General features: G+C 40.7%; 1 protein-coding gene across 1 annotated transcript in view; it reads left to right on the top strand.

Annotated features, from left to right (window-relative positions):
• LOC117487273 (echinoderm microtubule-associated protein-like 6) overlaps positions 1-26,285 on the top strand; it is a 63,659-nt gene that overhangs the window by 20,568 nt on the left and 16,806 nt on the right. The window contains 22 exon segments of the mRNA XM_034135967.1: positions 234-419; positions 1,037-1,172; positions 5,817-5,890; positions 6,498-6,625; positions 7,172-7,309; positions 8,255-8,396; positions 10,174-10,291; positions 11,505-11,717; positions 12,142-12,309; positions 12,769-12,875; positions 14,230-14,348; positions 15,796-15,838; positions 15,840-15,983; positions 16,143-16,248; positions 16,662-16,755; positions 17,730-17,830; positions 19,094-19,296; positions 20,817-20,928; positions 22,286-22,413; positions 22,949-23,090; positions 23,508-23,660; positions 26,216-26,285. The exon segment at positions 26,216-26,285 is cut by the window's right edge and continues 62 nt beyond it. Of these exon segments, the coding sequence (XP_033991858.1) occupies positions 234-419; positions 1,037-1,172; positions 5,817-5,890; positions 6,498-6,625; positions 7,172-7,309; positions 8,255-8,396; positions 10,174-10,291; positions 11,505-11,717; positions 12,142-12,309; positions 12,769-12,875; positions 14,230-14,348; positions 15,796-15,838; positions 15,840-15,983; positions 16,143-16,248; positions 16,662-16,755; positions 17,730-17,830; positions 19,094-19,296; positions 20,817-20,928; positions 22,286-22,413; positions 22,949-23,090; positions 23,508-23,660; positions 26,216-26,285 (2,825 nt within the window).

Raw genomic sequence — 26,285 nt, 5'->3', positions numbered from 1 at the left:
TAAAGCCTTATTTAAGGTAATGAACTGGGGACGTTTGATGGTGAAATCTATTAGTTACATTTTCAGAATCAGAATCAAGTTTATTGCCAGGTACGTTTACACATACAAGGAATTTGCTTTGGTGTCTGGTGGTGCGAACATAAACAATAAAAAAAATAAAAAAAGTTTGTACCCTATTCACCTGTAGTGTCTCTTGTTATCTTTCTGAAAGTGTCCCCCCTCTGTCTCCGTAGTTCTGGTCTCTGTGTGGAAACGCTCTCACTCCAAAGCGAGGGATTTTTGGGAAGACGGGCGACCTGCAGACCATCCTGTGCCTGGCGTCGGCTAAAGATGACCTCACTTACTCCGGGGCGCTCAACGGAGACATTTACGTCTGGAAGCTGCTCAACCTCATCCGAACCGTCCAGGCTGCACACGGGGTACGTTTTTAAATTCATTAAAATAAATAAAGCTGCAGTCAAAAACACGTTCCTCTTGTCAGTTCACCAGCAGAATATATTCCTGTTGTTTCAGCCCTTTATACTGTATGTATAGTGTATTAAAATAAATGAGTTAATACCAACAAAAATAGTTTTTTATGCTGGGATCTGCCTCAACAACTGTTTACCATATTTTTGCCATTGTGGTTTATACAGTGCAAACTGCAGCACAGACATTTCCCATGAGTTAAATGAACTTCCAGTGGCTAACAGGCAAGGGAAACTTTGTGCAAGATTTGTTTTAACAAACCAATCTTAGCATTTAAAAAAAATTAAAATGTAGATCATTTTATTTCCCTGATAAGAAACTTTCCACTAAAGTTTTACAAACACTTGGTGTAAATCTACTGGAAGAAATCAGCCACCAAAAGCTCTGATCCAGAACATATTAATTGGTGTGTGTGTGTGTGTGTGTGTGTGTGTGTGTGTGTGTGTGTGTGTGTGTGTGTGTGTGTGTGTGTGTGTGTGTGTGTGTGTGTGTGTGTGTGTGTGTGTGTGTGTGTGTGTGTGTGTGTGTGTGTGTGTGTGTGTGTGTGTGTGTGTGTGTGTGTGTTCAGGCCGGTATCTTCAGCATGTATTCCTGTGAGGAAGGTTTCGCCACAGGAGGCAGAGACGGCTGCATCAGACTTTGGGACCCAGACTTCAAACCCATCACCAAGATCGACCTTCGAGAGGCCGAGCAGGGGTACAAAGGTACTCAGCAATACAAAAAACTATAAAAACTGTTAAAATATTATATTAGTTTAGTTTGAATGGACAATATAGAGCCCTTGTATATGTGTCTGGCTTCAGGAGACTCAGGGAGCGCTATGATGTGCAAAAAGTGACGTTAGCATAGTTAGCAATGCTACTGAAAAGTAACGTTAGCATGGTTAGCAATGCTACTGAAAAGTAACATTAGCATGGTTAGCAATGCTACTGAAAAGTGCGCAAAAAGTGACGTTAGCATAGTTAGCAATGCTACTGAAAAGTAATGTTAGCATGGGGACTTCCGGCCGGGGACTTCGGGTGGCAGTATATGGTTTGCGGCCTGCCAGTAAACCCAAAGCAGAAGAAGAAGAAGTGACGTCAGCGGCTTCATTTGCGTAATCTCATTTGCGTAATCTTCCCTCAGGGACTTATTCCGGTGTGAATGCGATCTGCTCTTTAGTTCCATGGGGGAACTACAGTAACGGACCGTCCACACAGCAGCGTTAAAAAAAATCTTGGAGGTGGGCGTATCTGAAGCTTGGGGATTTTTTGCGAGCAAGGCACCAACAACCAATCACATGAATCTCCCGACCCCGACATACGAAGCAAAAAAGTTTGAAGTAAACTGGATATAAACTCCCCAAACAGGCGAAAACCTACCACTGTCTCTGCCACCTCCCTCCATGCCTGGCTCCTCCGGTTTATATCCCGGTAGGTAAATAGGGACTGGTCATAAAGCACCGGGTGATTCCCTCCCGCTAATTTCTCCTCCATTTTTTGGAATATGAGGAAATGACCTGCAGTATGTCTCTCCCAGCATACACGCGGTTTGATTGGCTAGCACTTGAACTGTCAGATTTGCATACACGGGATTTGATTGGCTGACGCTTCCACCTCAGCTTCAAAAGTTGAACATTGCTCAACTTTGAATCCTGAAAATCCTGAAAATCCTGAAAATCTCCGCTCGCCTGCCCACAATGCAGTTCGTGATGACGCCACCCCATTCAAAGTGAATGGGCAGAAGCGTTTCAAGATGTTTTAACGCTGCTGTGTGGACGGTCCGTAAGTGCTGGGAACTAAGTGCTGGGAACTAAGTACGGCAAAGTACTTGGTGTGAAAACGGCTAATGCTACTGAAAAGTAACGTTACCATTGTTAGCAATGCTACTGAAAAGTACGCAAAAAGTGACGTTAGCATAGTTAGCAATGCTACTGAAAAGTAACGTTAGCATGGTTAGCATTGCTACCGAAAAGTAACGTTAGCATGGTTAGCAATGCTACTGAAAAGTACGCAAAAAGTGATGTTAGCATAGTTAGCAATGCTACTGAAAAGTAATGTTAGCATGGTTAGCAATGCTACTGAAAAGTAACGTTAGCATTGTTAGCAATGCTACTGAAAAGTATGCAAAAAGTGACGTTAGCATAGTTAGCAATGCTACTGAAAAGTAACGTTAGCATGGTTAGTAATGCTACCAAAAAGTAACCTTAAAATAGTTAGTAATGCTACTGAAAAGTATGCAAAATGTTACCTTAGCACAGTTAGAAATCTTTAAATGCAACTAGCTGTTTGCTTCTCCACAACATGAATATGTTAGTATTTATTATACAGTTTCTGAACGATGTTTTAACATTTACTGCATTTTTAGTACTGAAAATACCAGTGTATTATTTTGGATTTGTTCTGTCTTACCTCAAGCAAATGTAAAAAAACGACAGACGCACCTGATTTTTTGCAGCAAAACAACAGTAAGAAATTGTACAACCGCATTAAGAGTTTTTTGGATTTATTTAAGTCTTAATTTCAGACAACAGAGACTTTTTAAGCACCAACCCTGATTTCTTTTTTAAACGTTTAACAGCTGGAAGATATCTCTCACTACTTTTGTTGTGTGTCTGTGTGAGACATGTCAAGCTCTTCTCTTAATGAGAGCTCTGGCCTTTCTGGTTCTTTTGTGCAACCCTTTTATAAACCTTTGCTTCAAACCCTATTCAAACCCACAGAGGTGAAATATCACCACATCTCTGTTGCTAAAGGCAAACTCTGCACGTCATCCTCCTCATTCAGTCTCAGACTCCTTTGTTAGTTGAAGGTTGAGGCGCTTTAGAAAAAGATGCAGAGGAGGTGATAACTCGAATCCTTCACCTCTATTTCAGTATCTTGCTTTTCCCTCTGAAGATATTTGTGGGGGAAGATTGACAGGTCTGACCTGATTTTCAGTTTCTCTTCTGAAAGTTTCTGAGAGGAAGTTTTCAGGAGAGCTGGGGGTGTAAAAGTTTGTGAATTTCATGAAAAAGCACAGAGATGGTGAATGTTGAAACTCCTGAGTGCCATTCTCCAGAGGTTATTCACTCAGGAAAAGCTGCAGGCTTTAACCATGAAAGAGTTCTCTCCTGCTGATGTTCAGGTGTATATCAGTATGTAGTGTCTCTACTTTAAAGAGTTCTCTCCTGCTGATGTTCAGGTGTATATCAGTATGTAGTGTCTCTACTTTAAAGAGTTCTCTCCTGCTGATGTTCAGGTGTATATCAGTATGTAGTGTCTCTACTTTAAAGAGTCCTCTCCTGCTGATGTTCAGGTGTATATCAGTATGTAGTGTCTCTACTTTAAAGAGTTCTCTCCTGCTGATGTTCAGGTGTATATCAGTATGTAGTGTCTCTACTTTAAAGAGTCCTCTCCTGCTGATGTTCAGGTGTATATCAGTATGTAGTGTCTCTACTTTAAAGAGTCCTCTCCTGCTGATGTTCAGGTGTATATCAGTATGTAGTGTCTCTACTTTAAAGAGTCCTCTCCTGCTGATGTTCAGGTGTATATCGGTATGTAGTGTCTCTACTTTAAAGAGTCCTCTCCTGCTGATGTTCAGGTGTATATCAGTATGTAGTGTCTCTACTTTAAAGAGTCCTCTCCTGCTGATGTTCAGGTGTATATCAGTATGTAGTGTCTCTACTTTAAAGAGTCCTCTCCTGCTGATGTTCAGGTGTATATCAGTATGTAGTGTCTCTACTTTAAAGAGTCCTCTCCTGCTGATGTTCAGGTGTATATCAGTATGTAGTGTCTCTACTTTAAAGAGTCCTCTCCTGCTGATGTTCAGGTGTATATCAGTATGTAGTGTCTCTACTTTAAAGAGTACTCTCCTGATGATGTTCAGGTGTATATCAGTATGTAGTGTCTCTACTTTAAAGAGTCCTCTCCTGCTGATGTTCAGGTGTATATCAGTATGTAGTGTCTCTACTGGGACATGTCTCCATGCTATAATGTTAAAAAAAGCTCGTTATTTTTCTCATACTGCCTGTTCTGCAGCACCTCTTTTCACCCTCTGTCTGAAACCAGAGCCCAGTTGGGAGAGAAACTCGCTCGGGAGAGAACACAGGGATTTTGCAGACCATTTACATGCACCAAAATCTATATTACTATATAACAAACTACAGTGCAGGGAATCTCCCAAAAAGCATACATTTATGAGTATGTTCATGTCTTTATGTCCCTAAATAATCCACTTTAATCTTCAAACATTTATTTTCCAGGAATATTAAACCATCTCTTTATTTATTTAAAATGAGTTTTGTTTCCACCTACAATGTCTCTAATACAGCATCTGATGAAACACTCCATTATGTTGATTAAAATGACACATGTCTCTGAAACATGTGGGATAATGTGTACACAACTCAACAAAACATAACACACATAGAAAACATAAAAATAGGTTTAGTCGTTTTTATATATTTAAACCTTATACCTTTAAAAAAAAAAAGACCTGTTTGTATTCAAGCCAGACAAGAAAAGCATAATTTAATTTGTCATCATGGCTGCGCTCCCACACTGCTGACAGATGTTCGAGCAATATGAGAATAAACAAAACCTCAGTGAGCAGCAGAACAAACACCAATAAACCAAAGTCTCAGGAGCAGAGAGTGAGGAGGACGAGGAGGTGTCAACGTGAAATGAAAGCAGGTGATAATCTGTATTTTCTCACATTCTGCAGAAGCCTTTCCTCTCTTGCTGTTATCAACACCTCTCAGATAACATATCAGAGGTCCTTCCGACACCGTAAATCTTGCAATTTGCTCCATAAACCGATCTGGTTTCAGGTTGTTTTGGCTCCTGACTCTGCAGAGAGGAGTTTCTAACAGAGTTACAGGAAACCTCACACGCTGAGTGCGTGCGTGCGTGCGTGCGTGCGTGCGTGCGTGCGTGCGTGCGTGCGTGCGTGCGTGCGTGCGTGCGTGCGTGCGTGCGTGCGTGCGTGCGTGCGTCCTCAAACCGTGTAAGATAAATAACATTTATTTAATTCAATTCAAAAGTCCTAGGAAACATTCTCTTTGTGTTGCTGTCCTTCTCCTGCGGCTCAGCAATAAAACACAGTGAGGAAAGTGAGTTAATGAGAGCTAAGCAAATCAAAAACAATAATCATCGCTCTGGTTTCCTGTTTTTAGCACTTTCTTGACTTCTAGCTAGATTTAATATTCTCTAAACAAGAGAGAACTACAGTAGCTTCACATTTCCAGCCTGTTCTCGTCTTCTTTACCTCAATAACCTCCTCAACATCCGTCTCAACACTGAGCACAAAACAGAGTTGTTTCTCCAGATATTCTGACAGTTTTTCCACAGCTGAATGAATCCTCTCTCTATTCTCTCTTCCTCTTCCAGCTTTATCTATTCGCAGCGTCTGCTGGCGGGCCGACCGGATCCTGGCAGGAACGCAGGACAGCGAGATCTTTGAGGTGAGAGAGGAATCAAAAATATATATGTGCATAAGCAATACACATAAATTGTCCCATTTTCAGTTTTAAACACGTAGTTAAAAGTTGAGTATTCAAAGTTTAAGTTCAAAGTATCTTAAATATTGTCCTGTACGTATAATAATCAGTCTACAAAGCTGTGTCCTATGTAATGATACAATGCTGCATTGATTTACAGTCATCGAGTCACATGACATGGTTTGTTGTAGTAAGGGTCACGTGACTTCTGGAGCACTATTACATGAAATGAGAAGCTAAAAGTAAAAAAAGAAACATGAAATTCAAGAAAACTTTTCATGATTGTTTAGTATCAGTAAAAATGTTTACCTTGTTCTCATGTCTGCACTATTTCTGCTCTGTATATAGACTATTCTGTACTATTTATATTCTGTCTGTCTGTCTGTCTGTCTGTGTGTGTGTGTGTGTGTGTGTGTGTGTGTGTGTGTGTGTGTGTGTGTGTGTGTGTGTGTGTGTGTGTGTGTGTGTGTGTGTGTGGTGTGTGTGTGTGTGTGTGTGTGTGTGTGTGTGTGTGTGTGTGTGTGTGTGTGCATGTGTGTGCATGTGTGTGTGTATATGTGTGTGTGTGTAGGTGATGGTGCGGGATCGGGACAAGCCCCTGCTGATCATGCAGGGTCACAGCGAGGGAGAGCTCTGGGCGCTGGACGTTCACCCCAAAAAAGCTCTGGCCGTCACCGGCAGCGACGACCGCTCCGTCAGGTCAGTGAGAAGAGATCTGCCAATGAGGGGAAGTTAGGTTCAGGTTGGACTTTCAACAGAAATTCACTGCGATCTTCCTTAGTTTGCCGTTTCTGTAAATAAAAACTTAGATTTTGTTCAAAAGTGTCCATCGCATGTGACCTTATGGCTTCAAATAAATGCAGGATTGTATTACTTCACTGGACAAATAAGACACACCTCTTTTTATTGGATTTATTGTTTTCTATTTTCATATGAACATTTTGAAACGTTTAATTTATTTTCAAAAGCTGTCCTGTTATGTGACACAGTGGCTCCATATCTCTATAAATGTGTGTGTGTGTGTGTGTGTGTGTGTGTGTGTGTGTGTGTGTGTGTGTGTGTGTGTGTGTGTGTGTGTGTGTGTGTGTGTGTGTGTGTGTGTGGGTGTGTGTGTGTGTGTGTGTGTGTGTGTGTGTGTGTGTGTGTGTGTGTGTGTGTGTGTGTGTGTGTGTGTGTGTGTGTGTGTGTGTGTGTGTGTGTGTGTGTGTGTGTGTGTGGGTGGGTGGGTGTGTGTGTGTGTCTCAGGTTGTGGAGTCTGGTGGATCACGCCCTCATCGCTCGCTGCAACATGGAGGAGGCGGTGCGGAGCGTGGCCTTCAGCGTGGACGGATACCAGCTGGCTCTGGGCATGAAGGACGGATCTTTCACTGTGCTGAGAGTCAGGTAGCTCAAACACACACACACACACACACACACACACACACACACACACACACACACACACACACACACACGAGAAAAGCTCTGCTAACTCCCCTTGTGCTCTGGAAACCTCATCCTCAGAAACGTAATTCTAGATTAGTTTTTAAATCATGTTGTGGTAACACTTTATATACACAAATATCACTAATTGCTCATTAGAGTTTGTAGAGTACTGGTCCATCATGTTAAATATGTTAAAACTACAGGTATGTATTAAATGTAGTAGAAAGTATGATATTTACCTCTGAGGTTTAGTGGAGTGGAAGTATAAAGTAACATGAAATGGTGCTTAAGTACCTCAAATGTATATTTAAAGGGGACCTATCATGCAAAATGCACTTTTGTACATCTTTTATACATGAATATGTGTCCCCGGTGTTCCAGGGAACTCACCAAGTGTCAGAAAACACAACCCTCTCTATTTTCCTCCATACCCAAATCTCTAAAAAAGGGGCTGCAACGGATCTGATAAAAACTGATCCAGATTTGAACACTTTCCTGACGTCAGGACGGTGGCGCTACGGCTATTGGGCCAACTCCACCAATCAGGAGGAGACAGCCACGGCCATTGCCGTTCGAAAGCGCTGGAGATGCTGTAGTACATATGCCAGGCCTGTAGGTGGTGCTGTTCTCACTGAATCTGCCCTTGCAAAAACAGGGGTTTAAAAGTGCAAATTGAGCGAAATAAGGCATGGCTAAAATGCATGATCTGTTTGGTATTTTGAAAAAAAAAAAGTATAAATATGCCTTATATAGGTATGGTCCTACAATATATTATTATAATATAGCATGATAGGTCCACTTTAAATACGTGATTAAATGTTCTTCATTCTACAACTGCTGATAGATTAGTTGTACTGAGGCATTAACAGAGTGTTGTTGTTTTTTGTTTGTTTGTTTGTTTAGAGACATGACGGAGGTGGTCCACATCAAGGACAGGAAGGAGGTGATCCATGAGATGAAGTTTTCTCCGGACGGAGCGTACATCGCTGTCGGCTCCAACGACGGATTAGTGGACATCTACGCTGTCGCCCAGAGATACAAGAAGGTGAGGAAGGAGGTTATTACCAAAATATAAGGAAGAATTTATAAAAAATAATTTATCATTGTACTTTTAGTGCTATCTATAAATCTACAGGGTGTTGGTGTGAGATGCAGAGTTTTGGAGACATTGTCAGTAGAGTTTGCACATATATGTGTAAAAAACTAAGTCTATATGGCCTGCGCTCCCAAGATTTTATTCAGATGCTGGTTCCTAAAGTAAGAACAGAACTGGGTAAAAAAGCTTTTAAATATGCTGCCCATTATGCTTGGAATAATGTACAGAAGGACCTGAAACTCTCAGATTTGATCACTTTGGGGGAGTTTAAGTCCATCTTAAAGGACAGAGAACAAGAATCCATTGGTCGATGTGATTGCTCGTATATCCCTTAAAGGTGGGGTAGGTCATTTTGGAGAAACCGGCTCGAGATCGCTAGAATTTGAAAATACACAGCCGGAAAAAATCTGCCACTTCCTTACAGAGCCCCTCCTCCAACACACACGAACGCGCACATGACCAATGAGGGCACGAGATAAGTTTGTGCACAGATGGAAGGCTGACAGGCAGGTAGGCCATCCAGTTATTTTAGCCGGGCCGGCTCAGATGATTGGTCGTGCTTTTTACAGTACTACGGCTTCCACAGATGACATTTTTTTATGGATTTTTTGTCAAAGCACTTAAGATATTCATTGCTATCGGGATGTTAAGAGTATTCCATGGAATATAACAACAAGTGTATCTCGAGCCGGTTTCTCAAACTTACCTACCCCACCTTTAATTGAAGTCGTTTAAAATTTTGCCAGTTTTTTATGATTTATAATAGTTTATTTTATTTGCATATTGACACAGGGTGCCCGCGGGGTCTTAAAAAGTATTAAAAGTTGATAAATCAATTTAGCGAAAATTAAGGCTATTAAAAAGTATTAAAAAGTATTAAACAGCATTTTCCAAGGTATTACATTTTGTAGCTTGTTTCCAATAAGTATATAAATTGTCCAAAGAGGTTGTATTCTACAGTCTGCCTGAATGTAATCATTGCGTAGGTGTGTAGTGTGATTCTGTGTAGTTTATTTATGGCATCCCGTTGGATTTGACGTCATCTGAACAGGACATCGCACGCTCACTGCTTGATAGCGCGCGGAGGTCCGTTTACGCCGGTTGTTAAACAACATCGTTATGGGGAAATGCAAGTCTGCGTCCAAATGGTTGGAAGATAAGGAGGAAGGACAATCAATACTGTATATAGTCAATGTGAGGTAAAGTGTGTCGCCAATGTAACCGGTTAGAACTCAAAGTGGCGATGAGGTCTTAAAAAGTATGGAAAGGGTCTTAAAAGGTATTAAATGTGACTTCAGGATTCCTGCATATACCCTGTGACTGGTTAATGTGCCATTTCATTTGTGTTTTACGACCACTGTATTCGTCTGCCTGTATTGTCTGTGTTTTATCCGTTGTAACTTTGTTCATGCTGCCCTTCTTGGCCAGGTCGCTCTTAGAAAAGAGATTTGAATCTCAATGACACTTTTTACCTGGTTAAATAAAGGATATATAGAGTTGTCTGACTTTTATAAAGATAATGGAGCTAGATCATAGCACTTCCCTAGTGGTGATTAAAACGGGAAAAATACATTTGAAAAAGCAACCAAAAATGTCTTGAAGTTAAAATCAAAATACTTTATTTCTCCTGGAGAGAAATAAAGTTTGTGACAGTTTCTCCATTGTAGAAAGCCTTTGACTGTTTGAACCTTAATTTGTTATTTGATTATTTCCCGTGTGTGTGCAGGTAGGAGAGTGTAACAGTAACTCCTCCAGCTTCATCACTCACCTGGACTGGTCTCTGGACAGTAAAATCCTGCAGACCAATGACGGAGCGGGAGAGCGATTCTTCTACCGCATGCCTAGTGAGTACAGAATAATCTGAATTTTAGAGAGCATTTTTTCTACCTTATATGGCAAGAAGAACTCTTAAAGGGGACCTATCATGCAAAATGCACTTTTTGATGTCTTTTATACATAAATAAGTGTCCCCGGTGTGTCAGGGAACTCACGCAGCGTCAGAAAATAAAACCCTCTCTTTTCCTCCGTACCCAAATCTCTAAAAACGGGGCTACAACGGAGCTGATCCAGATTTGCGTCCGATATGACGTAATATCTGAAATGTGGACCCACGGCCCTATCAGAAACGTTGCTATCAGAAACAATGCCTGACTGTTTTGGACGTAATATGGTCGGTGTTTACATTAGCATCGCTAACACTCAGAGCTAACCTGTACTGGAGAGCATGTGTGTGAAGAAGCAGGAAATAAAAAGGAACTCACCTTGTGGTATAACCGGCAAGAGAGAAAGCCTTTGAGCTCCATACTGTTTCAGAAATAATCCTTGATAATCCATGATATGGCGTTTCATCACGGCAGCATTTAGTTTAGACAGTAGCTGCCGGGTCCCGCATGAGCTCAGCCCCCTCCTTTTTTATTTGTATCACTTTTTTCTAAAGCTTTATACCCCAAATCAGCACTTTTGAAACAGGAAGTGAAATAGATTTATTTATATATCTATTGCCTAAAAATAGCATGATAGGTGCACTTTAAGGTACAAGGCTGTTCATCATTATGTAAAAATGAAAAAAATCTTAAAATTAAATGTTTACAAATTAAAAAACAACCTTTGTCTGAAGGTACATTTCTTTTTTTTATGAAGGAAAATCCAAATACATTGAGATACAATCATAATTTGACAAGGAAAAAGACGGGTTCCTAAAACATCGAAGCATACTGAAGAACACACACACACACACCACACACACACTCAAGATTGTAGGAGACTATGTGGGTTTCTGATGTAACATAACAACATTTTTATTATCTCCACAAAAGATTTAACTAAAAATATACAAAAAGAGAAACCACAACTGCAACTCCACTGCAACAGTGCATAAGATTAAAATCTGTAACATCCACACATTTCCTTTTATCTTCCTTCTGTCTTATACAGCTATTTATTTACCTAGAATTTTTTTGTTTTCAAAATGGGTTATATACATAAACTTGCCTTGTCTTGCCAACATGTAGAGAGATAAAAAAATACTATATCTCAAACTGTTTTCCTTTCTGTCAGTGGGGAAGCCGTTGGTCAGTAAGGAGGAGGTCAAAGGTCAGAGCTGGGCGACCTGGAGCGGCGTCCTGGGCTCCGACGTCAGCGGCATCTGGCCAAAATACTCCAATCTAACGGAAATCAACGCCGTGGACGCGAATCTGTCAGCCGCCGTGCTCGTTACCGGGGACGACCTCGGCCTCGTTAAGCTCTTCCGCTTCCCCTGCCACCGGAAAGGTCTCTGCTTTTATCTTGATATAATCACAAATTTAAAAGGTCTCTACATTTATTAAAACCTTAATGTTACATTACTGCTAAATCATTTTATTTTTACATTTTAAAGGTATGTGTTTTAGTAAAATGTAACCTTTTTATTACTCTCTAATTACTTATTACCCACCTCAATGCTATTGGTGTAACATAGGAGAAGTTTAAAGACCAATACTTGGTGTACTAATGTGATTTTTGGTAAATTCTGGGGTAAAACTAATCAAGAATCTTGGCTTTGTTTAATAACTTGTGACCATCCATCTTCCTCCCAAAGATTCCTTAGGTTGTCGCTACTGAAAACAATCTTTTTGCAGCAGTCTCCTAATTTTCTCCAGACATTTGTACTTTCTTTTTGTCTCTGTTATGTTACTAAATATCAGTTTTTTCCAAGGTGCCAAATTCAAGAAGTACATTGGTCACTCTGCACACGTCACTAACGTCCGCTGGTCACATGACCTGCAGTGGGTGCTGACGACGGGCGGAGCCGACCACGCCCTCTTCCAGTGGAGGTTTCTCCCGGAGTCAATCATGAACGGAGGACCGGACATCAACATCCAAGGTGGGCAGGCAGGGAGAGATTAGTTTAGCAACTGAGGGGCGGAAACGTTGCTCTTTGCTGTGACGCGTTCCATATAAGAGTCCGTAGTCATTTATAGTCCATGGTGTTAAGGGCCGTTTCTTCCTATCCGCGATCAGGCTCAGCCTCAATATATTTGGGGAGAATTAAAATTAGCCGTCTTTATCTATAGACAGCCAAGCCCCCATTATATGCTTAAAAATCTACCCCAAGAGTTTAAAGTGCAGAAGCAGAAATCCAGATTTTTACCAGATAAACATAAACAAAACCTGTGTGTGGTGTGTGTGTGTGTGTGTGTGTGTGTGTGTGTGTGTGTGTGTGTGTGTGTGTGTGTGTGTGTGTGTGTGTGTGTGTGTGTGTGTGTGTGTGTGTGTGTGTGTGTGTGTGTGTGTGTGTGTGTGTGTGTGTGTGTGTGTGTGTGTGTGTGTGTGTGTGTTGCAGACAGTCACGGGGACTCGAACAGCGAGGAGTCGGACAGCGACGTGTCGGACGTCCCGGAGCTCGACTCTGACATCGAGCAGGAGACGCAGATCAACTACGACAGACAGGTACTGACCCATGAGCAAGGCACTGCACTCCTCCTGCAGCTCTGGTGTTTAAACGTGTTTTTACTGCAGAGTGTGTATGTCTCGTTTGTTATTCCAATTATGCAGTTGCCATAACAATGCCAAAAAATACGCCTTATCTCCAAACGCCAGCCGCTGCTGCAACAATGTTCTATTTACATTTTCTCATTTACTTGCAAATAAGCTGCTTCATGTTGCTGCTGTTTGTGGCTTAATCAGAGTCTCTTAGTTTTGGAAATCCATTAAACAGTGAGTGTGATGTTGCATGTATTCTCTGTGTTATACTCTGGCTTACAACCCCAAACTAACTCTGACCCTATATTTATTTACAAGTATGCAGAATGAGCTATTTGCAGCTCCTGTATCTATGGACAGCTATCATGGATTGCTTTGATATTGTAGTAACCTTTAACAAATGATGATTCTCAGGCAAGTTCTGCAGCCATAAGAAGCAACTCTATGATTACTAAGCCGATTTAAGGATGTTTTTTTATGATGGACAATTGGGTAACTCCAATATCACATCAAGTCATATTAATGTGTTTTACATTTATTTTTAAGCCCTCCTGGTACGGCTTTAAAAAAGGCAATCAATCAATCAATGTTTATTTATATAGCCCAATATCACAAATGTTACTTTTGTCTCAGTGGACTTCACAGTTTGTACAGAATATCAGTATGACAATACGACACCCTCTGTCCTTAGACCCTCACATCGTACAAGGAAACACTTCCAGAGACACCCCACAGTTTAAAGGGGAACATGGGAGAAACCTCAGGGAGAGCAACAGAGGAGGGATCCCTCTCCCAGGACGGACAGACGTGCAATAGATGCCGTGTGTAAATTGAAAAGATAATACATTTTACAACATAGGTAGACCAAATGTTTGGAAATGCATGTGTCTATAATAAGAAGATGAATCCACGAGGATGTCAACAATCCTGTGGGAGCCATCAGGGAAGTAGTATGATGAGAGTCAGGCAGGACCGCAGAGACCGGTTCAGCCACGACTCGAAATCCAGGACTCAGATCAGGACTCAGGACTCAGATCAGGACTCAGGACCACAGCAACAGGATCAGCCACGACTCAGGATCCCGGTGTAGATAGACACCAAAAAGAAGTTTAAGGGAAGCTGGGTTATTGCGAACATGAGAGTGCACAGGTACAGACAGAGAGAAGGAAGAAGTCAGGTGTCCCCCGACAGTCTAAGCCTATCGCAGCAAAACTAGGGGCTGAATCATCAGTATGTTGTTTACTCTAACAATGTCATGTTCACTTTCAGCTTCATTTGATATGTTTGAACAATCTACCTGTGTTTCTGTGTTTTCCTGCAGGTTTATAAGGAGGACCTTCCTCAGTTGCGGCAGCAGAGCAGAGAGAAGAAGCAGCAGGTGGGATCTCTGAAGAGACAGAATGGACCGGACCAGGGCCTCCGGCTGCAGTTTGTACACGGGTAAAATATCCTTTAGTCCGTGTTATCAGCTTCTTTATGTTAGCACTACAGCAGTTTTACACGCTGTTTCTTACCACTAAAAAAGTGCCATCTCTGGACAGGAGGCGACTCTACTCTTCGCAAAAATAAGTGTGATTCTATCAAAGTCTATGAGAAAATGAGCCTGTTTCTGAACATGATTTATCGCATCAGTAAACAGCTCCTCATGTGTTTTCCTGTCTTTATTTGTTTGCATTTCCAGCATAACATTCCTTGCTTGCTGGCTCACTAAGTTGTTAGCCTTGGTGGCTTCTAGTTGCGGAAATGTTAACACAGAAAGGCAAGAATATCGTGTACACAATTTCCTCTGTCGTCACAACAATCTGACAAATTCCATTTAAAGGTTAGCTTCGCACTTTTGGGAATTGACCAATTAAGCAGAGGTGGGAAGTAGTGGAGTACAAATACTTTGTTACTGTACTTAAGTACATGTTTCTGGTATCAGTACTTTACTCCACTCTGAGGACTTTTTACTTTTACTTCTTACATTTTGAACACAAATACCTGAACTTTCTACTTCTTACATTTTGAACACAAATACCTGTACTTTCTACTTCTTACATTTTGAACCCAAATACCTGTACTTTCTACTTCTTACATTTTGAACCCAAATACCTGTACTTTCTACTTCTTACATTTTGAACCCAAATACCTGAACTTTCTACTTCTTACATTTTGAACCCAAATACCTGTACTTTCTACTTCTTACATTTTGAACCCAAATACCTGTACTTTCTACTTCTTACATTTTGAACCCAAATACCTGTACTTTCTACTTCTTACATTTTGAACCCAAATACCTGTACTTTCTACTTCTTACATTTTCCAAACAGGCTGGTTCCTTTAGTTTGAATGTGTGTTTGGTGGCGTGATCATTATTATTTAGAGTCATTGCGTGCCTATTGATTTGAACACGATCCGTGTATCCATCATTTCCTGGTCTTCTCTAAAGAAGAGGGACCAATGAAAACGTTGTCATGTTGCCGTTGTTCAGCATGGAAACATTCATTAGCTAACAATGACATTATTGTTCTATTAATATAAAGGGAGGTCAGGTACTCTTTAAAACAGCTGCTAGTTATGGGTACTTTTTACTGAAGTACATTTCAAAGCCCTCTTTACTTTTACTTGAGTAAAGAAGTTTAGTCAGTACTTCTACTTCTACCAGAGTATTTTTAAACACGAGTATCTGTACTTCTACTTGAGTAAAGGATGTGTGTACTTTTGCCATCTCTGCAATGAAGAAGCAGTGTGTTGGTATTAAATGGTGTGTGTGTGTGTGTGTGTGTGTTTGTGTGTGTGTGTGTGTGTGTGTGTGTGTATGTGTGTGTGTGTGTGTGTGTGTGTGTGTGTGTGTGTGTGGTGTGTGTGTGTGTGTGTGTGTGTGTGTGTGTGTGTGTGTGTGCAGTTACCGTGGTTACGACTGCAGAAACAACCTGTTCTACACGCAGGGGGGGGGAGGTGCTGTACCACGTGGCGGCGGTGGGCGTGGTCTACAGCCGGACTCTGCACACACAGCGCTTCTACCTGGGACACGACGACGACATCCTGAGCCTCAGCATCCACCCTCTGAAGGACTACGCTGCTACAGGACAGGTGCACACACACACACACACACACACACACACACACACACACACACAGATACGCTTGTTAATTAAACAAATATCAATCATGCATAATTCTTACAATCAGTTTACTATCGAAATGTAATTTAAACATGTTAATGTTAGTATCATGCATGTGTGTGTTCAGGTGGGGCGGGACCCGGCCATCCATGTGTGGGACGTCCAGACTCTGAAGTGTCTCTCTCTGCTGAGAGGTTTCCACCAGAGAGGAGTGTGTGCTCTGGACTTCTCAGGTAACCTGTGTGTGTGTGTGTGTGTGTGTGTGTGTGTGTGTGTGTGTGTGTGTGTGTGTGTGTGTGTGTGTGTGTGTGTGTGTGTGTGTGTGTGTGTGTGTGTGTGTGTGTGTGTGTGTGTGTGTGTGTGTGTGTGTGTGTGTGTGTGTGTGTGTGTGTGTGTGTGTGTGTGTGTGTGTTAGCTGCTTGGTCACTAAAAAAAATTCTCAGGCACCTTTTTAAGTTTCATTTTGATGCGCATCATCCTTGAAACTCTGTTGGGATGTTGACTAATGCTTGACGTACATTTTCTCATAAAGGCTCTGAGATCTAATGGAGGAATAAAGAGTGTCTCCTGGTGTTAGAGGTCTGCTTGTTGTGTTTGAGAATAAACTCTTGTCCTGCTTTATTTCCTCTGGGTGCTCCTGCTGCAGCGGATGGGAAGAGTCTGGTGTCGGTGGGACTCGATGACGGACACTCGATCGTGATCTGGGACTGGAAGAGAGGAGAGAAACTCGCTACTGCCTGGTACTGTTTATTAAAATACTATTCACTGCTACAAGGTACAACAAAATACTCTAAGCTACTGCAAGCTCTGTGAAAAATAAACAAAAATACCTATAATAATTGTTTTCTACGTTACTTCTACTACCACTCAGACTGATACAAAGCTGTAAATATTATCATTATTTGTCTACCTCTCAAATACAACTACCAGTGTTACTACTTCTAGTAATTAAACATTGGTGATGATACAGTGACAAAGTGTTGTGTTATAATATAGTATGCACCTTTGATTTATTACATTTTAAACCTTATATGGCAAAAAGAACTCTTAAAGGGGACCTATCATGCAAAATGCACTTTTTGATGTCTTTTATACATCAATATGTGTCCCCGGTGTGTCGGGGAACTCACGCAGCGTCAGAAAATAAAACCCTCTCTCTTTTCCTCCGTACCCAAATCTCTAAAAACGGGGCTACAACGGAGCTGATCCAGATTTGCGTCCGATATGACGTAATATCTGAAATGTGGACCCACGGCCCTATCAGAAACGTTGCTATCAGAAACAATGCCCGACTGTTTTGGACGTAATATGGTCGGTGTTTACATTAGCATCGCTAACACTCAGAGCTAACCTGTACTGGAGAGCATGTGTGTGAAGAAGCAGGAAATAAAAAGGAACTCACCTTGTGGTATAACCAGCAAGAGAGAAAGCCTTTGAGCTCCATACTGTTTCAGAAATAATCCTTGATAATCCATGATATGGCGTTTCATCACGGCAGCATTTAGTTTAGGCAGTAGCATGAGCTCAGCCCCCTCCTTTTTTATTTTGTATCAATTTTTTAATGCCGTTGCAAAGTACTCTGGGACTTGTGTGTGTGAAAAGCGCTATAAAAATACATTTTACTTCGATTTTTGGGGGGTAAAGTTGGAGTATAAATCCTCTTTCTTCGTCCTTATCTTGCACTTTCTGTGTACCTGTGTCTCCTTCTCTGCAGGGGTCATAAGGAGAAGATATTTGTGGTGAAGTGTAATCCCATGCTGATGGACAAGCTGGTCACTGTGGGAATCAAACACATCCAGTTCTGGCAACATGCGGGTAAAACTGCAGGGAGGACGCACAAAGTTGTGTTATGTTACTGTGAACAAAGTAGTTTGTGTGCTTGGACTCGAGGAAGTTAAGAATATTATTCTTCCGTCTTCATGTGTAATTTGCAACTTTCTGTTTTCTGTTCCCGTAATGCTTACCATATAAATAATTTACACTCTGTTGTCTTTTTCTGACCTTTTGCTGCAGCCGGCGTCCCAAAAGAGACAATTAGAGCTTGTAATGAGGACTCCTCTGTGAATATTTGTAATATTTTCTGACCTTTAGGCGAGAGGTTTTTAAACTGCGAGGAGCTTCCTAATGGAAAACAAACACATTTCATCTAAATCCACTCTCCTTCTCATGGTCATAACTCAGTCAAATCTGAACATGCATATCTTTTCAGATTCAGGGTGAATTATTTTTCAAGGAGATATCATTATCGAAGTGAACAAACAAAGACTAGAATTACAGAAACTGGGGCGCCACTTTCCAGACTTTGTATTCAACAGTTTTAAAGGTCACCTATTGTGCAAAACCCACTTCTTCATGTCTCTTCTACATCAACATGTGTCCCCTCTTCTTCATGTCTCTTCTACATCAACATGTGTCCCCTCTTCTTCATGTCTCTTCTACATCAACATGTGTCCCCTCTTCTTCATGTCTCTTCTACATCAACATGTGTCCCCTCTTCTTCATGTCTCTTCTACATCAACATGTGTCCCCTCTTCTTCATGTCTCTTCTTCATCAACATGTGTCCCCTCTGTGTAAAGAGACTCTGAAAGTTTCAGGAAAAAAGATTCTCTCTCTTTTTGTCTTGATCCATTTATATAAAAACCTGTCTGAAAATGAGCTGATCAGATTTTGGCCACTTTATGATGTCATTTTGGCTTGTGTAACCATTAGCCAATCAGCAACCAAGGTAACCCCCCCCCCCCTTATCACCTGAATCTCCTCCTAGAGCACCATTGAGTTCTTTTTAACCAAATATCTCTCAGAGGGGCGTGGGGAGGGGCTCCTTATTTTCATCTAAAGTAACAGACAGAGAATCAGCACTTTGGAAACAGGGCTGAAACAGAGGGGATTATGGGATGCTGCAGTGATCTGTTTGGTGTTTGGAGCCAAACACTTCAGAGACATGTTTTGTATATATCTGAGAACTATATTAAAGTAATGAAACACAGTATAATAGGGGACCTTTCCTTTAACAACAAAGAGAGATTTTTGTGTTTCATTTCTTGAGTTTAATCTGATTTCCTCTGCTGGTCCTCCAGGTGGCGGTCTGACCTTTAAGCGCGGTGCGTTCAAGGCCGTGGCGCGTCCGGAGACCATGATGTCGGTGTGTTACGGCCGCAGCGAGGCGTTGGTGTTCTCTGGCGGAGCAACAGGAGACGTTTACATCTGGAAGGAAGCGCTGCTGCTGAAAACCATCAAAGCCCACGATGGACCCGTGTTCGCCATGTTCTCCCTCGACAAGGTGTGTGTGTGTGTGTGTGTGTGTGTGTGTGTGTGTGTGTGTGTGTGTGTGTGTGTGTGTGTGTGTGTGTGTGTGTGTGTGTGTGTGTGTGTGTGTGTGTGTGTGTGTGTGTGTGTGTGTGTGTGTGTGTGTGTGTGTGTGTGTGTGTGTGTGTGTGTGTGTGTGTGTGTGTGTGTGTGTGTGTGTGTGTAAGAGAAAGAGAAAGACATACATATGTTTTGATGAACAATGCAGAAAAACCTTAATAAATCCACATTTTGGCTTTTTTAAATGTTTTATTATGGTTTATTTGCAAACAGGAACTCCTGCTAAAAGCTAATTGATATTTACTATATTGAAATATAGGAGAAAATAAAAGGAATCAGAAATACGTTAAGTGCCAAGTATGTTTTAGACAAAGTTGTATTATGAATTTAAAATAGAAATTACTATAAAATGATTTACAACATATGAATGAAATGTGGATGAAGACAAATTAAACAATATTCTACACATTTCAGAAAATGACTCATCTAACTGTTTCCATACAGCTCCCTGCTGTAATTATGACTTCTGTATCTTATAATTATAATGAAGTATGAATTAACATCTGATAATTACAGGTTAACAGGTGTTTCAGTGACCTGATTAAGATTCCCGGTGCAGAGAGTTTTGACTCAGGGTGTCAGGGAACGTTATATAAAACTCAGAGGGAAAAGTTTAAAATAGATTTTCTTCAAACACAACGACAACTGTGTGAGAGTCTTTGGAGGAAAGACTGAAGACTGAAGGGTGGCAGCTCTGACAGAGGGGGGGAGGAGGGGGGGAAATAAAGAAGGAGAAAGGAGCAGTTTTATGAATTCCAAAACATTATTCAAAGATCATTACATAACGTTTTCTACGTCAAGTTAAATGTAATAACAATACTTTTACTTGAATTGAAATCTGTTGATCTGACTTTGAATTGAATTGGACTTTAGCTCTGAGTGATTTTCATTTCATTTCAAACCTTTATTTATCCAGGTGAATCCCATTGAGATCATTGATCTCTTTTTCAAGGGAGACCTGCTCAAGTAGGTTCCACATGAAACATCAAAACATAAACAGAACAACAAAAAGGACATCATACAGCATCATTACAGGGATTACAATTTACATACTATCCACATGCACAGGTACCAACAGCTTCCGATTGAGTAGCATCCAACCGAGCTTTAAAAACATTTAGTGGCACCAGATTGCTCAATTTCCATTTCAATTGCAGACTATTCCAGGACAGTGGAGCTGCGCATCTAAATGCTATCTTCCCTAAGACAGTCCTAGCAGTTGGCACATTTAATAAAACCACAGCATGCGATCTCAGGCAGTAGCCACTTACAATTCGCCGTGAGATCAGGGAGCAGATGTAGGATGGAAGTTTCCCTAACATGGCTTTGTATAAATGTTGATGTTTTCCCACAGTGTGTTTGTAATACTTGTACTGCCTTTTAAACTCCTATAATAACTGAGAGCGAATATATGACTTGTAATAATGATTCCAGGGTTTTGTGACGGGGGGTAAGGACGGCGTGGTGGAGCTGTGGGACGACATGTTCGAGCGCTGCCTGAAGACGTACGCCATCAAGAGAGCCTCGCTGTCCCCGGGGTCCAAAGGTACACACGGATACTATATTATATATATTTATAATATACACCCTAACCAGTGGCGGCGCCAGAGTATTTGTGTTAATGGTAATCTATGGTAGGGCTAACCCATACAGTGGTGGGGCTCAAGTCTGTATTTGCAATGTAATTACATACACGCTATATCGCCCCCCTTGACAGTGAAACGCCACGCGTGAGGTTTAGATTATTTCCCTGTCTCAATCAAAATGGAACTGTATGAAATAAAACGGCACATTTGTCTTGTAGTAAATAAAAAGGGATCACTGTGAACGTGACGTATGATAGTACACGTTGAAGATCCAATGGGGATACTGAATGGCGGTTCCGATTGATCTCAATCAGTAAGGCATGACGCAGACCCAACGTTGCGTTGCTCTGATTGGCTGTAGGTCTATTCAAATTGCATTCGGAGGCATTTTGATCTGACCGCGGCCGCGCTGATATTATAACGCCAGAGAATTTCCACACCTTTAGTGTATAAAACTCCCCCACTACTCAGACTATTCCTTGCACCCCTCTTCTAGCATAACCCCGAATGGTCTCAACCATATTGCATCAGTAACGTGCACTTGTTGTTACAGCAGGATCAGTTTGTGTGTTGTGGACACGACCCGTATATTTTCGCAAGCCGTGTTCTCAACATTTAGCATTTTGCTTATTATTTAATTTAATTTACGATACGATACGATACCATACGATGTTATTTAATTTGCTTACTTTATTTACATCATTTTTCATGGTGGGGCTAAGGTGGGGCTAAGCCATTTCTTGGTATGGCTGTAGCCTACCCCAGCCATACCCTGGCGCCGCCACTGATTATCCTATTTATAATATACACCCTAATAAAAACAAGTAAGAGCCCTGTAACAACCAATCAAATGTAAGAGGATTAAAGAACTCGGCAATTTTCCCAAGAAATGGTAGAACTGTGGGAAAGAAATGCTCTTTTAAAACTTTATTAAACATATTTTAATAGCAAACTTTGTTAAAAACGTCTAACAGATATTCAAGGTAGCATTAATGTAATAATTATAGTATATTATATAATCCTTAAACAAGCAACATATCTAATCAAAGAGAAGAAAAATGTAATAATAATGTATGAATAAAAAACATAACAAAACTTATTTTGTATCCAACAGTGCCATCAGGTGGACGTACGGGGACACGCACAATTGTTTGTAGTAATATCAATGTGTTTCTGTCATTTTAAACGTGTGTGTGTGTGTGTGTGTGTGTGTGTGTGTGTGTGTGTGTGTGTGTGTGTGTGTGTGTGTGTGTGTGTGTGTGTGTGTGTGTGTGTGTGTGTGTGTGTGTGTGTGTGTGTGTGTGTGTGTGTGTGTAGGCCTGCTGCTGGAGGACAACCCCTCCATCAGAGCCCTCACTCTGGGTCACGGTCACATCCTGGTGGGAACCAAAAACGGAGAGGTTGTGGAGATCGACAAAACCGGACCCATGACCCTACTCGTGCAGGTGTGTGTGTGTGTGTGTGTGTGTGTGTGTGTGTGTGTGTGTGTGTGTGTGTGTGTGTGTTTTAATCATTTAAACTGAAAAACGAAGTGCCCATGACAACAGGCCAAACACCATCTGCTGAGGACGATCATGTGGTATGTAGAAAGTGTGTGCGAGTGAGTGTGTGTTTGAATGAGAAAGGACCTTAGGAGGAGGTATTTTTACATTTCTGGCAGTCTGGTATAGCACCTGTTGCCATGGTGAAGAGAGCTGTCCGAAGATCTATCAGCACACACACACACACACACACACACACACACACACACACACACACACACACACACAACCACACGTAAAAATGTTATCGAATACACATTCACAGATGCATGCAAATGTATGTGAAATTGTGTGTTTATAAACCTGTTTTTCAATGTGTGTGTGTGTGTGTGTGTGTGTGTGTGTGTGTGTGTGTGTGTGTGTGTGTGTGTGTGTGTGTGTGTGTGTGTGTGTGTGTGTGTGTGTGTGTGTGTGTGTGTGTGTGTGTGTGTGTGTGCAGGGTCACATGGAGGGTGAGGTTTGGGGTCTGGCTCCTCACCCCCTCCTCCACGTCTGCGCCACCGTCAGCGATGATAAGACTCTGAGACTCTGGGAGACGTCGAGCAATCACCGCATGGTGGCCGTCCGCAAGCTGAGGAGAGGTGTTTGATCTATTCGCTACAAATCCCAGATATTTGACATTATTTTCCATACATCAGTATTTTTATTACGATACGGTACGATACGATAATACTTTATTGGTCAGATCAAGTCTGACATTTGACTTGCATCACAGCAGCTCCATGTGTAACATCTGGACAAATATCAAGAGACAATACAATTGATGTGTTTCACTATTTAAAATGAATATGAATAAACAGAAGACAGCTATAAACGGGCTACCAATTTTTTTTCCCTATCCATTTACTACAAATCCTAGATATTTGACATTATTTTCCACATATGAGATGTTCTATTGTTTTTGAATCTCTTTTTTTTATAGAAGCAAAGCAATAAACTGAACAGAGGTAAAGAAAGCGAATTGAATACAGTTTTAATACTTTACCACATTCCTCCAGGCGGTCGCTGCTGCTCCTTCTCCCCCGATGGGAAGGCCCTTGCGGTGGGTCTGAGTGACGGGGGGGTGATGGTGGTGAACGCAGACACGCTGGAGGACCTGCTAAGCTTCAACCACCGCCGAGACGCCATCTCAGACATCCGCTTCACCCCAGGTACACACACACACATCTACACAAATATAACCAGAGATGGCAAAAGTACACACATCCTTTACTCAAGTAGAAGTACAGATACTCGTGCTTAAAAATACTCTGGTAGAAGTAGAAGTACTGACTAAACTTCTTTACTCAAGTAAAAGTAAAGAGGGCTTTGAAATGTACTTAAGTGAAAAGTACCCATAACTAGCAGCTGTTTTAAAGAGTACCTGACCTCCCTTTATATTAATAGAACAATAATGTCATTGTTAGCTAATGAATGTTTCCATGCTGAACAACGGCAACATGACAACGTTTTCATTGGTCCCTCTTCTTTAGAGAAGACCAGGAAATGATGGATACACGGATCGTGTTCAAATCAATAGGCACGCAATGACTCTAAATAATAATGATCACGCCACCAAACACACATTCAAACTAAAGGAACCAGCCTGTTTGGGAAATGTGAGAAGTAGAAAGTACAGGTATTTGGGTTCAACATGTAAGAAGTAGAAAGTACAGGTATTTGGGTTCAACATGTAAGAAGTAGAAAGTACAGGTATTTGGGTTCAAAATGTAAGAAGTAGAAAGTTCAGGTATTTGGGTTCAAAGTGTAAGAAGTAGAAAGTACAGGTATTTGGGTTCAACATGTAAGAAGTAGAAAGTACAGGTATTTGGGTTCAAAATGTAAAAGTAGAAAGTACAGGTATGTGTGTTCAACATGTAAGAAGTAGAAAGTACAGGTATTTGTGTTCAAAATGTAAGAAGTAGAAAGTACAGGTATTTGGGTTCAAAATGTAAGAAGTAGAAAGAACAGGTATTTGTGTTCAACATGTAAGAAGTAGAAAGTACAGGTATTAGTGTTCAAAATGTAAGAAGTAGAAAGTACAGGTATTTGTGTTCAACATGTAAGAAGTAGAAAGTACAGGTATTTGTGTTCAAAATGTAAGAAGTAGAAAGTACAGGTATTTGGGTTCAAAATGTAAAAGTAGAAAGTACAGGTATTTGTGTTCAACATGTAAGAAGTAGAAAGTACAGGTATTTGGGTTCAAAATGTAAAAGTAGAAAGTACAGGTATTTGGGTTCAAAATGTAAAAGTAGAAAGTACAGGTATTTGTGTTCAACATGTAAGAAGTAGAAAGTACAGGTATTTGTGTTCAAAATGTAAGAAGTAGAAAGTACAGGTATTTGTGTTCAAAATGTAAGAAGTAGAAAGTACAGGTATTAGTGTTCAAAATGTAAGAAGTAGAAAGTACAGGTATTTGGGTTCAAAATGTAAAAGTAGAAAGTACAGGTATTTGTGTTCAACATGTAAGAAGTAGAAAGTACAGGTATTTGGGTTCAAAATGTAAAAGTAGAAAGTACAGGTATTTGGGTTCAAAATGTAAAAGTAGAAAGTACAGGTATTTGTGTTCAACATGTAAGAAGTAGAAAGTACAGGTATTTGTGTTCAAAATGTAAGAAGTAGAAAGAACAGGTATTTGTGTTCAACATGTAAGAAGTAGAAAGTACAGGTATTTGGGTTCAAAATGTAAAAGTAGAAAGTACAGGTATTTGGGTTCAAAATGTAAAAGTAGAAAGTACAGGTATTTGTGTTCAAAATGTAAGAAGTAGAAAGTACAGGTATTAGTGTTCAACATGTAAGAAGTAGAAAGTACAGGTATTTGGGTTCAAAATGTAAAAGTAGAAAGTACAGGTATTTGTGTTCAAAATGTAAGAAGTAGAAAGTACAGGTATTTGTGTTCAACATGTAAGAAGTAGAAAGAACAGGTATTTGGGTTCAAAATGTAAGAAGTAGAAAGAACAGGTATTTGTGTTCAAAATGTAAGAAGTAGAAAGAACAGGTATTTGGGTTCAAAATGTAAAAGTAGAAAGAACAGGTATTTGGGTTCAAAATGTAAAAGTAGAAAGTACAGGTATTTGGGTTCAACATGTAAGAAGTAGAAAGTACAGGTATTTGTGTTCAAAATGTGAGAAGTAGAAAGTTCAGGTATTTGTGTTCAAAATGTAAGAAGTAGAAAGTACAGGTATTTGTGTTCAAAATGTAAAAGTAGAAAGTACAGGTATTTGTGATCAAAATGTAAGAAGTCAAAGTAAAAAGTGGTCAGAAAAATAAGTAGTGGAGTAAAGTACTGATACCAGAAACATGTACTTAAGTACAGTAACGAAGTATTTGTACTCCACTACTTCCCACCTCTGAATATAACTACTAGTATAACTACTGCTCGGTGCTGAGGACTCGCATTGACCCTTTCCAAAAGAATGAGCATAACTTTCAAACTAAATAGGCCAAACTAATCTAATCAAGAAAATCGATTGCAGTGCCGTTTTTTGCAAAGATACGCAAAACTTCCACTGGCATGTTTTACTTTCACAGCTAATGTCACCTACTAATAAGACTTTAATAATTGACACACACACTTTCTGGAGAGTGTGATGATTCTGGGCATGTAAAGAGATTGATAGTCCTGCAAAAAAAGTATATTTTAAAACCAAAAACACAAAGGTCTGGCAATATGATAAGGTTTAGATGTGTGCCTCAGACGGTCAATCTGATGTTTCCTGGTCCTCAGACTCAGGTAAATTCCTGGCGGTGGCGTCCCATGACGGCTTCGTGGACATCTACAACGTGCAGAGCAGCAA

This window comes from Trematomus bernacchii, unplaced genomic scaffold (assembly GCF_902827165.1).
Source record: "Trematomus bernacchii unplaced genomic scaffold, fTreBer1.1, whole genome shotgun sequence".
Lineage (NCBI taxonomy): Eukaryota > Metazoa > Chordata > Actinopteri > Perciformes > Nototheniidae > Trematomus > Trematomus bernacchii.
Note: the sequence above shows the minus strand (reverse complement) of the source record. Positions and strands in the feature narration are given on the sequence as shown.